This window comes from Sarcophilus harrisii, chromosome 1, assembly GCF_902635505.1.
Source record: "Sarcophilus harrisii chromosome 1, mSarHar1.11, whole genome shotgun sequence".
Lineage (NCBI taxonomy): Eukaryota > Metazoa > Chordata > Mammalia > Dasyuromorphia > Dasyuridae > Sarcophilus > Sarcophilus harrisii.
The window spans coordinates 101,444,197-101,460,566 of NC_045426.1; the positions used below are offsets into that span (position 1 = coordinate 101,444,197).

The 16,370-nt window shown below is 38.6% G+C and overlaps 1 protein-coding gene across 2 annotated transcripts in view; it reads right to left on the reverse strand.

Moving 5' to 3' along the window:
* The window catches only part of TMEM38B (transmembrane protein 38B), a 52,908-nt gene extending 36,813 nt beyond the window's left edge, over positions 1–16,095 (reverse strand). Inside the window, exon 1 of one of the 2 annotated variants that reach the window (XM_031961383.1) lies at positions 15,822–16,095. In XM_031961383.1, coding sequence (XP_031817243.1) covers positions 15,822–15,933 — 112 coding nt within the window. In that variant the 5' untranslated portion in view covers positions 15,934–16,095. The remainder of the gene's footprint in view (positions 1–15,821) is intronic. The other variant, XM_031961387.1, reaches the window with a different exon arrangement.
* Between the last annotated feature and the right edge of the window lie 275 nt (positions 16,096–16,370).

The window sequence follows — 16,370 nt, forward strand, 5'->3', positions numbered from 1 at the left end:
TCTATAGATAAGGAAACTGAATCCCAGGGAGGTTACTTGCCCAAAGTCAAACAAGCAACAAATATCAGAGCTGGAAACTGAAACTAGAGGTAGTGTCTGAGATTTACAACAAATCATATATGCCAGAGAACTATTTGCTCACCAAAAGCCAACTCATAAGATTTTCAAATTTAAATGCTTGTTTCAATATACAACTACAAATCAATGAATCATTGTGGTTCAGAGGGTCAAATTAAACGTATCAAGCATGCCTATAGCAAATGATTTCCGGATTTATTTTATAAATTATAAATTATCAATTTATATATAATTTAAATATTTAAATTATAATTTATAAATTATTTTTAAATTTATTTTATTTATATTATAAATTATTTAATTTATATATTATATATATTTATATATATTTAAATTATAAATATCTGGATCTTTAAAACAAAATAAGAATTATTTCTGAAGACTGGTCAAGTTATTAATATACTTTATTTCATGTACAGGACAATCATTTGTAGTCATAAATAATTTTGTAAATGTACTAACTGCAGTTTTAATATTTCTGTAAATCCAGTTTCTTTATATTTGTGAATCAAAGTTCTGTTGATTTAGAATGTTCAGGTTTTGTAAAAAAAAAAAAAACAATCCAATAAATTGTGCAACCTTCAAAAGGAAAATCTCAATGAATGTTTTATCTTTATAAATATCACTATGAAAAATGGCAATTTCTTCTTTTTAATCAAATATGCTTTAAAATAGCATCATACATTTAGAGTCAGAGAAAATCTTAAAGATCACATTACTCCAACTCCCAAATTTTTTAAGTGAAACTAAGGCTCAGAAAGGTTAAGTCATTTATTTGCCCACAGACAAGGATCACACAGTTAATAAGATTTTAGCACAAGTTAAATTAGTTAGACAATGTATGTCCCATATTTACACAATTTTACATAGACTTATTTCTTTTAATGGAATTGGGGGGGGGGGGTTACTTTTATAATGACTTAAAAAAACTACATTTAGATCTTTATGCATATTTATCCCCCCAAAAGTAATTCTATATTACATTTGTTACTTATGTTTGTAGACCTACCTTTCAATTTGATATCACTTAAGCTAACAGAGCTTAATAATAACAATAACTTAACTATTATTAATGGTCAGAAGTCCAATGCAATGTATGTCAATTTTAAAATCTGTCAATCATACCAAAAATTTCTTCTGACATGAGTGTCATCAATAATTCATTATCAGTATCTCATCATTATATCATAATATTGATATAGTATCTTAAAGTTTATAAAGCACTTTACAAATATGTCATTTTATCCTCACTTATAAATTATTTTACATTGCAGTTGAGAAGCAATCAGAGGGAGGGAGGTTAGTAAGGGAGGGAGGGAGGTGTCCAACTAGAGCCAGGAAGTCTGGACTTAAGAGGATAATATCTGGAGTCTTATCTTCTGGAATGCCAGATCTCCACAGTCCTAATTATCTCAGTTCTAATGAGCAGAAAAGGGGGGTTGTACAGGGAAAACTGAGGCAGAATAATTCAGGGAAACTGAAGCAGGACAATAAAATGGAACTGTGGCACAACAACATGAAGAGATCTAGAATTCTACCAGGAGTATTCCTGCAAAATGAGATCCTTTGGTAAGGATCAGAATAGTGGAACAAAAGCATTATCACAGAAGCATGTCGCAAACTATAAATAAGGACAGGGAGAAGGATGAGATGAAAAATTTGAGAGGTAACTTTGGTTCAGAATTATGTTATAATTAATGATGGGAAATTTCAACTGTACCTGCTATGTGCTACCAAGAGTTTTTTTCCTCTTTCAATGTGAGAGTAGTTCATAAATCTGTAACTTGTCTTAATGACAATTTCATTCTTCCAAAGGTGGAGGAAGAGTTTGAAGAGGCAAGAGTTTGAAATGCAACATGGTACAGTGGAAAACAGGCTAAACCTGGAGTTTAGAGAACCCCGATTCAAATCTCAACTTTTTTCCTGTCGTTTCTTCTAGAAGAGGATCAAGGATATCAAATTTGCACATGAACTGGATTTAATAAGGCAGAGTTGGACAAAATCATCAACCACCCTCTTCCTCAAGATTCTGCAAAAGTCCAGTGGTAAGGCAAAAGTCAAGAGAACTGGGCAATGGTCCAGCAAGCAGTGAACCATTAATTTCTAAACTGTCTGTCCCAGATCTCAATTTGACTGGAGAAAGCCCATTCAGGGACTAAGATGTTAAGTAAAAATATAGAAAACAGAAGACCAAATTTGCCACCATAAAACTTATCGATCTTTAAGGGAAAAACCCTAAGAGTTTCAGCCAGAACAGAAAACAATTGCTATTTATACTCATTCTAAGTCATCAGATGCTAAACAATGTCACAAAGGCTTCAGTTGAGGAATATGACTTAGCCATTCACTAAGAGCTAGAGTGATTTGGCTTTAAAGGCATAGCCAAGTAGTTCCATGAGAAATACAATGGGTGTTTTTACAGTCTGTTTTTCCAGAGCTATGTGTCAAAAAATCAGAAGGAGAATTGCTCAGGATAAAAAGTAAATTGCCTCACCTTTTTTAAAGAGAAAAATAGTTTTTAAAAAATACCTTTTTTCTAGTTTTAATTTTTTTTAATCTTTGTCCCAAATCCCAAAATGTCTTAAACAAAAATATGTAACTGGGCAACTAAGTATCATAAAGCACCAGGTTTGGGATCATAAAAACTCATCTTCATGAGTTCAAATCTGGCCTTAGACATTTACTAGCTATGTGACCCCAAGCAAGTCACTTAACCCTGTATGCCTCTGTTTTCTCATCTATAAAATGAGCTGGAGAAAGAAATGGCAAACTACTCCAGTTTTTCTGCCAAAAAATGCTCCAAATGAGATCACAAAGAGTCAGACACAACTTTAGAATAACAACAAAGAAAATTTGTCACTATAGTTAAGTCACTCAACCTCTACCTCCCTCAAGTAATTCTTTTTTTTTTTTCCCCTCAAGTAATTCTTAAGGCATTCCCAAGTCATATTACTTTAAATGTACATTAACATAGTACAAATTATGTATGTATGTAAATGATGAGAGGAAAAGGAATGTAGACTGAATGGATCACTTCAAGAGTAATAAGCATATAATCAATGCAATTACTTTAGTAGTTTTGATGAGGTTTAGATTTGGGGTACACAAACTAAATTAGGGTTTCTGGTGATCAGGGAGTTAAATAAGGTCTAAATGAGGTCCAGTGGCAGAACAAGAATAGGGAGTTCTGGGATTCCGTTCTGGCAGCGCAGGAGTCCCTGGTATAGGAATTTATAGACCTGAAAACCTAGATTGATAAAAGAGGTTTATTATGGAGATTGGAAGTAAGGTTAAAGTCTAGTTAAGGAAATATGTGAGGATAAAGAGAGGAGGGCACCAGAAACAGTATTGCAGTGGGCAGAGGCCCTTGATGTGCCAAGCATAGGGCTGGCATATTTGGAACCTTTGCAAAGAGAGCATTTTAGTTTGGCTCTTTTATAATAGGGGGCTTTGGCTACAAGCAGAAGGGGACTTGTGGGTGGAGTCCCAAGTTGGGTCCTCACTGGGTTTCAGCTAGGGTTAGAATTTGAATTGAATTCAATGGGTTTCTGGACTGAGCTGACCCCACCCAGATAACAAAGATGAAACTGTTTGTGCTTGGGGTGGAGTACCCTCACCAAAGCAATTGAAGGTTTTCTCCTTTAAGGATTTTCAGTTTCAAAACTCTTTATCTCATTTTTTTTAAAGAGCATCCACACAAAGTATTTTTTTAAAAGTTATTAAATAGATGACCTACTTTGTACATATTTTTATTACTTTTGTTTATTCAAGAGAAATCTGAACCACTATTGCCCTTTTAAAGCCAATTGTCCCACACATACTATTTTAAGTACAAAAAAAATGCTGGGTTTTTGCTGACTTTTTTAAGTGTGCTCTCTCTCTATATAAACTTTATCTTTTTTAAGCAAATAGAATGGGAGAATTTTTTTTTAATTTTTTACAGAATTTAAAGAGAGACACAGAAACTATAGTTAATATATATTACCTATAGGAATCCAAATTATAACAGATTTAGAACAAAATATTTAACCATGACAAGAACAAAAAATGTATATTTTAAAACAAAAAAAAAAATGAGTTATATGATTACATGTAGTTCTCAAATCACTGTTACCATTTATTCCCCTACTTTGTAAGAATTAAATTTTCTCCAAATTAATAATTCATTTTCCCATATTAAAGAAGCCAAAAAAAAAAAAAACCTGAAAACTATGTTGGTTAGCACAATAAGTACTTTCAGTAAGATCTAAATATTTTCTAAATCATGTATGTATTTGTCCTCTCCCCTGTAGTGTTTATTTCATTTATTCTGTCTGCATCCCCCAGCTCCTGACAAATAGAGGGCTCTTAATTAATATTTGATTAACTGATCAAGATTTCAACAAACCACTTGTGCTATTACTTTGAAAATATATTTTAACATTCTAGTTTATAGAAGTCCTTCCATGAAAAAAAATGATGCATTTTGAAGATCAATTTTGTAATCAAAAATGTCATTAATTTGTAAAAAGGATAGATTTTAGTATGTGAGAAAAGGGGACTTAAGAGTTTGGAAATATAATACTAACAAAAAATAAAGTCAATGTGAAATAATGTTATGAATGAAACTCATTCACACAATAATTATTCGATTTTAAATGCTGATGTTAATGCTTAAATGCTTAAGGGAAAGGAGAACATGGATATTAAACAGAGAACAATTTAGTCACCAAGTGATGGTGAGATGGCCCAGTGGAAAGAACACTAGGCCTGCAGTCAAGAAGACCAGAACTCAACTGCAGCCTTGGACTCTTGTTAGCTATATAATTTTGGACAGCCTCCATATTTGCCTCAATCCTAAAATGGTGATAACAATAGCACCTACTCCACAGTACTGTGAGCATCAAATGAGATATGTATGTAAAGCCCCTAATAAGATATGGCATTACAAAAATGCGTATCCCTTCCCATTCTTTATTATCAGTGCCTACAGTAACTTCCACAAAACAGCCCTGAGTTTAAAAGACAGAAGGGTAACAAATAAGCACTTCCTGTTACATCTATCTTATCAGAGTCAAATCTGCATGATGTCTACATGGGTCTAAGTATTATTGCAGCAACAGGACTGTAAGTTACTGGTAGTCAAGGTCTTGCTTTATTTTATCTCTACTCTCCCAAACCCTGACGGGAAGTAGCTGGTGGCTCAATGAATGTTGCTAAGTTAAGCACAAATGGCTGACACATTCCTTTTACCCACTGCCAGCCTAGGAAAAGCAGCATGACATCCCTAGGTAGGTGGAAGCCCTTGGAGACTCAAACACCACTCAACTCCCTCGCGCCCTAAACAGGAAAACTCAAGATCTAGGGGTCAAAAACCCTGGGATATGCACATGTATAACATATATCTGATCACTTAAGGTTTCAGAGAGGGAAGGGAGGAGGGAGGAAGGAAAGATTTAATTTGAAACTCAAAATTTTAAATACAAATGTTTTTTTAAATTGGGGAACAAAAAGAAAAATGAGAAATTATAAAAGATTAAAAAAAGAACCTGGGGATACCAAGGCAACATTTACACCATTCATGTTGGCAAGGCTGTGAGAAGACAAGTACATTAACATTCTGTTGGCGGATTGACAAACTCATTACAGACATGCTGGAAAACAATTTAGAATTATGTGAGAAAAATAACCAACCCGTTCATATCCTTTAATTTAGCCAAAACATTACTGGCCACATACCCCGAGGAGGTAAAAGAGAAAGGTCCCAGATATACCAAAATATGTACAAGCAGGCAGGACAATACTGGCACTGTTAAATTACACACTTTTAATTAGCTATATTTAACAGAGACACACAATGTCATATATAACCCTCTTTTTAGTAATTTGTATGTGAACATATTCACGTTTGCTATTTAAATTCATAAATTTTTAAAAGGAAAAGATTTTTGAAGGTTAATTCAAAAGATTTTGTATAGCTAGAACAGTAAACACATATGTCAGTAGTTATAGATGCACTTCATCTTAACTTTTTTAATATCAGTAAGATCAATAAGGTTTCTTCCACAACTCTGGTATTTTCCCACCATCAGACACCTTATCTAAATCCTTCACTCACAATTGTGCTGCCTCCAGTACAGGCCTCTTCTCTTAATATTTGGCCTAGTCTGGCTGATTTTCCAGTCTTTCTCTTTTTAGTGATTTCTACATATTTATCATGTCTCATCTTAATAATAGTAATAATAATATTGATAACATGTATACAGTACCTTAAAAGTTTACAAAGCACTTAACAAATATATCATTTTATCCTTACTTATAAATTATTTTACATTGCAGTTGAGAAGCAATTAGATATAGAATGAATAAAGCTGTCAAATTAAGGAGGAACAGCCATGGCCCAACTCATCTGCCTTTCTTCATCACTAAGGCTGAAAATGAACCCTTCAAGTCCCTTGAACTAATCTAAAGCACTATGAATCTGTCCTTTAACTGCAACTTATCAAGGTAAATATGTCATTGTCCCAGCTAAAAGATCAAAACCTGTCATATTGAGTGCTGGGCATAATGCCTGGCATACAATAGGCTTACTGAATAATAAATGCTAGTTGAATCCAAATTTTAATTCCTCCAATCTTTGTTCTAATTGAGATTTTCAATCCCTATACCCTCAATATTGTCTCAGATCATTATCCCTACCCTGACTTCTCTTCCACATAAAAGAAAGAAAAAAAACAATGAAATGGGCATGCAACTAAAAAAAAAAAAAAAAAAAGCAAAAAACCCCAAATCACAGGAAAAGGTTAACAAAATTGGAAGAAAAAAAAAAAAAAAAAGAAATAAACACAATTCCAGAATAGCTAGATTAATTCTATAAAAAGTGCTAGCAAATATTAAAAGAACAATTAAGTCCAATACTAATAGTTTGCAAAAAAAAAAAAAAAAAAAAAAAAGCAAGAGGAAAATAAAGAATCCTACCAAATTCCTTTTGGGATACAAATGTAATAAGCCAAAAAAAAAAAAAATATCCCAAAACAAAAAACCTTATAAAGCAATATTCTTAATGAATATCAATGCAAAAATAATTAAATAAAATATCAACAAAGAGGCTACAATAGCATATCAAAAAGATTATACATCATTATCAGATTTGGTTACTAACAAAAATGCAGGTTGTTTCAACATTGGAAAAATTATATAATAAGCCATGTTAATAACAAAAACAATAATATAATAATATTAGCATAATAGGTAACAGAAAAGTTTTTTGACAAGACACCTATTTCTGTAAAAACACTAAAAAGCATAGCAACAGGTAAGCCTTTCCTTAATATGATAAAGTATATATGTAAATCCCAGCATTAGCATTATAGTCTTCCCAATAATAACAATAACTAGCATTTCCACAATATCTTAAAGTTTACAAAGCACTCTGCAAATATTATTTCACCTTATGAGATAATAATAGGAAACAAATATTAGAAGACTAACAACCTTGGAAAGTATGTGCCATTATTATCTCCATTTTATAGATAGGGAAACTGAGTGAAAAGTCAAACGATTTGCCAGGGTCACAAAATATAGTGACTGAGGCCACATTTGAATCCTGGTCTTCTTAACTCTAAGGTCAAAGATAAAGCAAGAATGTCCATTATCACATTATTATCTGACTTTCAGCTGTGGGTACTTGTTATGGACCAGAACTCTGAACTTGAAAGAAAGAATTCTTACAAGGTACTGAGTCAGTGGAATTGATAGAGACAATAATTATCTAATTTAGCATGATTCAGTATGAATGATTTAATCCAACAAAGAGATGGTATGGGCCAGAAGTTGAAACAAAGAGGAAACAATGGTTAAATCTAGTTTAGCATTGATTTAATCCTATAACAAATAATGGTTTCCTAGTGATATAATGATTGGTTTGTATTCATTGTGAAACATATAAATTAGAAACCTCGCCCAGGAAGATTAAGAAAGACATTCAGAGAGAAGGCAAAGAACTGGTGGCAGGAGCTTAAGCTCTCAGCACCAAGGAGAGAAATTCAATCCCATCTTTAATCTTCCTGGTGGCTGGCCTGACTTCATTTATTTCCCCTACTAAGACCAAGGCCAGACTAAAAGGCTTTCCAGAAAGCTGCCCAGCCCCAGGAAGGAGATAATAAAGGATTCGGACTTTAACACCTGGCTGCCCTTGTGGTGATTACTGAACTGAAACGAAGGCTTCTCCCAGAGACCTCAAGGAAAAACGAAACAAAAGAACATTACAGGTACTCACTGAAGCAATAAGATGAGAAAAAGAAATAATGACATATGAAGAAAACAAACATCATTTTTGCAGATAATAGGATAGTTTATTCGGAGAATCTAAAAGATTAAACTAAAACAGCAATTTCAGCAAACGAGCAGGAAATAAAATAAATTCATACAAGTCATCAACTTTTCTGTATATTACTATAAAAACTCAAAAGGAAGACACAGATCTCATTTAAAATAACTATAAAACATTACAAATACACAAAAAATATAAAATATTTGGGAATCCACCCAACAAGAAACAAACATCAGTCAACAAGCATTTATTAAAGTACTTATTAAGTGCAGGAACTTTGTTAAATGCTGAGAATATAAAGAATTGCAAGGAGCTCAAATTCTACAGACAAAGCAAATAAACCCTGAAAAAACAAGGTATGTATATGTGTGTGTATATATATATATATATATATATATATATATATATATATATGCATATGTGAATCAGCTGGTAAATATTTATTAAGTAACTACTCTGTGCCAGGCACACTAGTAAGCACTAGGAATACAAAAAGAACCAAAAGGCAGTTCCTGTCCTCAAGGCACTCGCATTTAATTGAAGACATAATAAACAAACAAATATAAATAAACTATATACAGGAAATGGTTGAGAGCAAAGATACCATTATTAGGAGGGTTTGGGAAGGTATCCTATAGAAAATGGAATTTTGGTTGAGACTTAAAGGAAGCCAGGAGGAAATGAGGAACGAAGGCATTGTAAAAAAGAGAGACAACATCAGAGAAAATGAATGCCCAAAGCCATTTGGGCTTGTTTTATTCATGGAACAAGCTGAAGATCACTGCTGTTAGATTAAATGAATGTGGCAGGGAGTAAGTACAAGGAGTCTGGAAAGTAGGTAGGAGTTGGGTTATTAAGGGCTTAGAATGCCAGAGAATTTTGTATTTGATGTTGGAGACAAGACACGTGGGATAAGCAGACCCATCAGCAGGCGATTAAAGAGGCCCAGGGCTTATTCCTAGGGCTGGGAGTGTCTCAGGAGAAGGGGGCTTTTCTGAGACATGCTGCAAAGATGAATTCTGCAGGGTAAATATGGAGAGGTAAGAGTGAATGTGATAACTCCTAGACTGCCAACCTGGGGGCTGGGAGGACAGAAAAGGGGAAGTTAGGAAGAGCAGAGAGAGCGTGGTAAGAAAAAGAATGGGCTCCATTTTGGACATGTGTAAGAATTTAAGATGGGATACCCAGTTTGAGGTGTACAGTGGGCAGTTAGATGAGTCTGGAGGTTAGGAGAGAATTTAGGGGGTGGATGAATAGATCTAGAATCATCTGCAAGAGAGTTGACAGTTGAATCCATGGGGGCTGATAAGATAATCAATGGAAAGACTTGGAGGGAAAAGAGAAAACCCAGGACAGAGCCTTAAGGAAGACTCAACATTATCAGGCACAGCCTGGACCAAGACCAAAGAGATTAAGAAGAATCTCGGTTCAGCAAATAGGAGAACCCGCAGACAGCAGAGTCACCAAAGCTACACAGAAGCATCGAAGAGAGTTAACTCTGTCAAAGGGTGCAGCGGGCTCAAGAAGGATGAAGATGGATCTGGCAAGTAAGACATCTCCAGTAACTTTCTGCAGAGCTGCTTCAGCTGAGTGAGGAGACTGGACGCCAGCCTGCAGTTAAGAGAAGACAAGGAGGGAAATGAAGAGCCTCCTCCAGGATCAAACATAAAATGCTGTGTGACACACCACTCCTGGCTGCCTGCTTCCCTCCACCTTCTGGGCATCTTACACATCATCCTCCCTCCCCACAACCCCCCATGGACTCATCCATCCAGTAAGCCCACCCTCTCCCCACTCTGAGCATTTTTCCCTGCTGCCCCTCCACTCCTACCATGTTCTCCCTCTTCATCTCCGCTTCTGGGTTTCCTTGGCTTCCACCAAGTCTGAAATGCTCCAACAGAAAGCCTTTCCGGATCTCCTCTCATCGCAGCTCCTCTCTCTCTCTACTGCCAGTCTGTCTATAGAGGTGGCAGAAGAGACAGAGCACCTGGCCTGAGATCAGGAAGACTCGCCTTCTGTGTGACCCTGGACAAATCACTTCACCTGCGTGCCTCAGTTTCCTCATCTATAAAAACAGACTGGAGAAAGAAATGGGAAACCACTCTGGCACCTCTACCAAGAAAACCCCAAATGGGGTCTTGAAGAGTCAGACACAACATACCTTGGTAAACTCTAATGACTTCCTGCTACTTGTGGGAGGAAAACCAAGCCCCTGCTTGTCATTCAAAGTTCTTCACGACCTCACGCCATCCTACCTTTTCAGACTTCTTACATCTCACTCTTCAATATATATTTTTCAACTCAATTACAAACCAGACCCTCGTCCCTGGGCTCTGGGCACTCTCTGTGTGTGGAATATCTCCCTTTTCCACTTTAACAACTGAGCTCCCTGGCTTCCTCTAAATCCCAAACAAAATCCTACCTCCTACAAGAAGTCTTCAACTCCGGCGCCTTCCTTCTGTTATTTCCCATCTATCTTGTACATAGCTTGTCAGGGTATGTCTGTTTGCATGTGGCCTCCCACATTAGACAGTAAGCTCACTGAAGGCAGAGACTGTCTTTTGCCTTTTTATTATATCCCCAGGACTTAGCATAATGCCTGGAATTCAGGAAATGCTTACTAAATGTTTATTGAACTTACTATTTCCAATTTATCTTGTATAAAGATTGAGCTATTACACAAATTACATTTGTGTAAGTATCATAATAGCTTGCATTTATATAGAGCCTCCTATCTGCCAAGCACCATGCTAAACCCTTTACAAATCTTATGCTATTTGATCCTCCATGGGGGGAGATTATCATCCCCATGTTACAGATAAACTGAGGCAAAGGGAAGGTGATTTGTCCAGGCTAGTAAAGACTTGAAGATTGATCTTGAACTCAGTTCTTCCAACCTCCAGGCCTAGAACTGCCTCCTGCTGCCACCTAGCTGTCTCTACCACTCTATAGCAGTTTGTCTCTTCCACAGTCTTCACATTCCTTGAGAGCAAGATTAAGATAGCCTTTTCTCTCTCAGCACTTAGTACAGCGGCTGGCACAAAGTGGGTGTTTCACCAAAGTTTATTCATTTACTAGCAATCATATATGATCCTTAGCCTTTCTTTTCAAGGCATTTAGCGATGAAAGGAAAAACACAGGGGATGAGGGTGAGCAAGGGTAGATAACAGCAGGGTTTCTTTGAGGCCTGGAGACACAGATGGGTTTAGAGGCATAGGGGATGCAGCACCATAAGTAGATAAGTGACTCAAGATTACAGAAAAGACGGAGATGAATAAAGGGGCAATCAGAGAGAAGAAAGGTCGGAAGGGGGTCACTTGTGCCCAGAAAACAATCTGCATTGGCAAGAAAAGCCAGCTCTCTTCATATGAGACGAGGGAAATAGAGGCCAGCCCTTTGAGAGATATGATAGAGATGAGAAAAGGGAGTTCTAAGCAAATGCTCTCGGTTTTTTCAGTGAGCCTTTTCTCCCCATTTCCCACCTGTTTGGCAGCTTATGGACTTCTCCATATGCCTTCCTTCCCCAGAAAAGGCATCTTTGGGAAATCTCATGCTGTAAGATTGAATCTGCCTGGTCCTCCCATCTCATGGAGCCCTCTGACTGGACCCTTTCTCTACATTGAGGGCCATCGATTCCAGGACCTCACTCTACTTAAAAGATTTCTCACCAGTTCCACTGCTCCAGTACTTCTCTACCTCTCCATCACCTTCTTCCCCCTTAAATTCCTTTTGTGTGTAGTCTTTCCCCTTCTTAGATGATAAACTCCTAGAAGCCAAGGATGTCTTGGTTTCTATCTGCATTTGCATTCCCAGCCCTTAGCAGTGTGTGTGGCACATAGTAGGCTCTTTATAAATGTTTACTGACTTACTGAGTGAAACATAAGGTAAAATTCTTCTCAGGTGAGATAAAAATCACTAACATTTCTATTGCTCCATTTAGGTCTGAAAAGGGTTTTACAAACATTGTAAACCTCAGGAAAGCCAAAGGAGGTTTTGGAAAAAAAAAAAAAAAAAAAAAACATACTGGGGAGAACTCAAGTGCCTATCCCATAGTACTATATCACTTTCCATTCAAACTCTATAATTCTTTTTCTTTTATACCGTTTTTTAAAAAATAATTATCCCGAACTTTCAAAGTTGCAAAGTGAGCCCTAATTTTCTGAGTATTTCAAGAGGTGTAGAAAAACATTTCATGCAACTTTCTGGACTGGGATTGTCAGCTGTGAATGTTGTGTGTCTCCGCTTTTAAATGCTTTTCAAGAACGCGACTAACGCCGGGCAACACCTGAGATCGCGCCGGAGATCCAGTCGCCCCAGCTCTGGCTCTAAGTCACCGAGCCACCTGTTCTAGAAGGCCTTTCTGGGGCAGCCGGCCAGGGTTAATTATACACCGACGGGTACACAGCATCCCCGTTGCCAGCAACCTCATAACCCGCTGCCAGAGTTTATCTATGCATGATATTACTGTTCTGTAAGAAATGACTAACAGGATGATTTCAGAAAGGCCTGGAGAGACTTACACGAACTGATGCTGAGTGAAATGAGCAGGACCAGGAGATCATTATATACTTCAACAACAATACTATATGATGACCAATTCTGATGGACCTGGCCATCTTCAGCAATGAGATGAACCAAATCAGTTCCAATGGATCAGTAATGAGCTGAGCCAGCTACGCCCAGAAAAAGAACTCTGGGAGATGACTAAAAACCATTACATTGAATTCCCAATCCCTATATTTATGCCCACATGCATTTTTGATTTCCTTCACAAGCTAATTGTACAATATTTCAGAGTCTTTTTGTACAGCAAAATAACGGTTTGGTCATGTATACTTATTGTGTATCTAATTTATATTTTAATATATTTAACATCTACTGGTCATCCTGCCATCTAGGGGAGGGGGGGGGGGGGGTAAGAGGTGAAAAATTGGAACAAGAGGTTTGGCAATTGTTAATGCTGTAAAGTTACCCATGTATATACCCTGTAAATAAAAGGCTATGAAAGGAAGGGAAAAAAAGGAAGGGAAAAAAAGGAAGGGAAAAAAAGGAAGGGAAAAAAAGGAAGGGAAAAAAAGGAAGGGAAAAAAAGGAAGGGAAAAAAAGGAAGGGAAAAAAAGGAAGGGAAAAAAAGGAAGGGAAAAAAAGGAAGGGAAAAAAGGAAGGAAAAAAGGAAGGGAAAAAAGGAAGGAAAAAAAGGGAAAAAAGGAAGGAAAAAGAAGAAAAAGGAAGGAAAAAGAAGGAAAAAAAGGAAGGAAAAAAAAGGAAGGAAAAGGAAGGAAGGAAAAAAAAGGAAGGAAAAAAAAGGAAGGAAAAAAAAGGAAGGAAAAAAAGGAAGGAAAAAAAGGAAGGAAAAAAGGAAGGAAAAAAGGAAGGAAAAAAGGAAGGAAAAAAAAGGAAGGAAAAAAAAGGAAGGAAAAAGGAAGGAAAAAGGAAGGAAAAAAGGAAGGAAAAAAGGAAGGAAAAAAAAGGAAGGAAAAAAAAGGAAGGAAAAAAAAGGAAGGAAAAAAAAGGAAGGAAGGAAAAAAGGAAGGAAAAAAAGGAAGGAAAAAAAGGAAGGAAAAAAAGGAAGGAAAAAAAGAAGGAAAAAAAGGAAGGAAAAAAAGGAAGGAAAAAAGGAAGGAAAAAAGGAAGGAAAAAAGGAAGGAAAAAAAAGGAAGGAAAAAAGGAAGGAAAAAAAGGAAGGAAAAAAGGAAGGAAAAAAAGGAAGGAAAAAAAGGAAGGAAAAAAAGGAAGGAAAGGAAGGAAAGGAAGGAAAGGAAGGAAAGGAAGGAAAGGAAGGAAAGGAAGGAAAGGAAGGAAAGGAAGGAAAGGAAGGAAAGGAAGGAAAGGAAGGAAAGGAAGGAAAGGAAGGAAAGGAAGGAAAGGAAGGAAAGGAAGGAAAGGAAGGAAAGGAAGGAAAGGAAGGAAAGGAAGGAAAGGAAGGAAAGGAAGGAAAGGAAGGAAAGGAAGGAAAGGAAGGAAAGGAAGGAAAGGAAGGAAAGGAAGGAAAGGAAGGAAAGGAAGGAAAGGAAGGAAAGGAAGGAAAGGAAGGAAAGGAAGGAAAGGAAGGAAAGGAAGGAAAGGAAGGAAAGGAAGGAAAGGAAGGAAAGGAAGGAAAGGAAGGAAAGGAAGGAAAGGAAGGAAAGGAAGGAAAGGAAGGAAAGGAAGGAAAGGAAGGAAAGGAAGGAAAGGAAGGAAAGGAAGGAAAGGAAGGAAAGGAAGGAAAGGAAGGAAAGGAAGGAAAGGAAGGAAAGGAAGGAAAGGAAGGAAAGGAAGGAAAGGAAGGAAAGGAAGGAAAGGAAGGAAAGGAAGGAAAGGAAGGAAAGGAAGGAAAGGAAGGAAAGGAAGGAAAGGAAGGAAAGGAAGGAAAGGAAGGAAAGGAAGGAAAGGAAGGAAAGGAAGGAAAGGAAGGAAAGGAAGGAAAGGAAGGAAAGGAAGGAAAGGAAGGAAAGGAAGGAAAGGAAGGAAAGGAAGGAAAGGAAGGAAAGGAAGGAAAGGAAGGAAAGGAAGGAAAGGAAGGAAAGGAAGGAAAGGAAGGAAAGGAAGGAAAGGAAGGAAAGGAAGGAAAGGAAGGAAAGGAAGGAAAGGAAGGAAAGGAAGGAAAGGAAGGAAAGGAAGGAAAGGAAGGAAAGGAAGGAAAGGAAGGAAAGGAAGGAAAGGAAGGAAAGGAAGGAAAGGAAGGAAAGGAAGGAAAGGAAGGAAAGGAAGGAAAGGAAGGAAAGGAAGGAAAGGAAGGAAAGGAAGGAAAGGAAGGAAAGGAAGGAAAGGAAAGGAAAGGAAGGAAAGGAAGGAAAGGAAGGAAAGGAAGGAAAGGAAGGAAAGGAAGGAAAGGAAAGGAAGGAAAGGAAAGGAAGGAAAGGAAAGGAAGGAAAGGAAAGGAAGGAAAGGAAAGGAAGGAAAGGAAAGGAGAGGAAGGAAAGGAAAGGAAGGAAAGGAAAGGAAAGGAAGGAAAGGAAGGAAAGGAAGGAAAGGAAGGAAAGGAAGGAAAGGAAGGAAAGGAAGGAAAGGAAGGAAAGGAAGGAAAGGAAGGAAGGAAAATAAACAGAGAAAGAAAGAGTTTATCCATGAAGCCCCCTGTGAGGACAAGAGCCGAAGTTTGCTCCAAGGATGGGGGACGGAGAAGGCGGAGGGAGGGGGTCTGAGCCATCCATAATCCACGGTTTACCCCCTACAGGTAACAACCCTACCAAGAAAACCGCTAACATTTCTATTGCTCCATTTAGGTCTGAAAAGGGTTTTACGAACATTGCCGAATTTCAGGCTCACCACCCGGGGGGAGGGTTAGTGTAGGAAGGCGGGACCACCCGCGGGCCAGCGCCGGGGCGCTCACAAGCGACGCAAGGGCCGAGGGAAGGGGAGGGGGCCAGAGAAGCGCTGGGGAGAAGCTGAGGCGGGGGAGCGCTCGCCCCCCCGCAAGCAGCCCTCCGTGCCGGGCCTCCCGGGGACTCACCTTGCTGCTGCCTCAGCGTCATTACAGACACCAGGTAGTGGGCGATGTCGAAGAAGGGGAACATGGACAACCGGGAGAAGGCGACGGTCAGCTCTCCCCACATGCGTTCCATAGCGACGGCGGCGGGCTCCCCGCGCAGCCCCAGGGAGTCGCCTCCAGCTCCGGCGGTGCCCACCGCTCAGCGCCGGGTTTTCCTCCGCCGCCAGCCCCCGACTCACTTCACCCCGGGGCCGCCGCGCATGCGCCCACCACTCCGCTGGACCGTAGGGAGGAGGGGGAGTAGAAGAGGAATACTTCGCTCCGGGGGGCGGAGCGCGCGCGCGGGGGCGGGACGCCAACTGTCGCGGAAGGCGGTTGGCCAGGCCGGATAGGCCCCGCCTCCTCACTCCCCTCACTGCGGCCACATAAGGTCCTGGAAGCCTGAGGAGGCGGGCCCCCATGCCCCGAGTCCGAGACCCCTCCCCCCCCGCCTCAGATCACCTGGTCTAGGACTGGAAGTGACCCCCGAGTCCCGGAATCCGCCTTCTGGTGTTACCCTCCCCCCCCCCC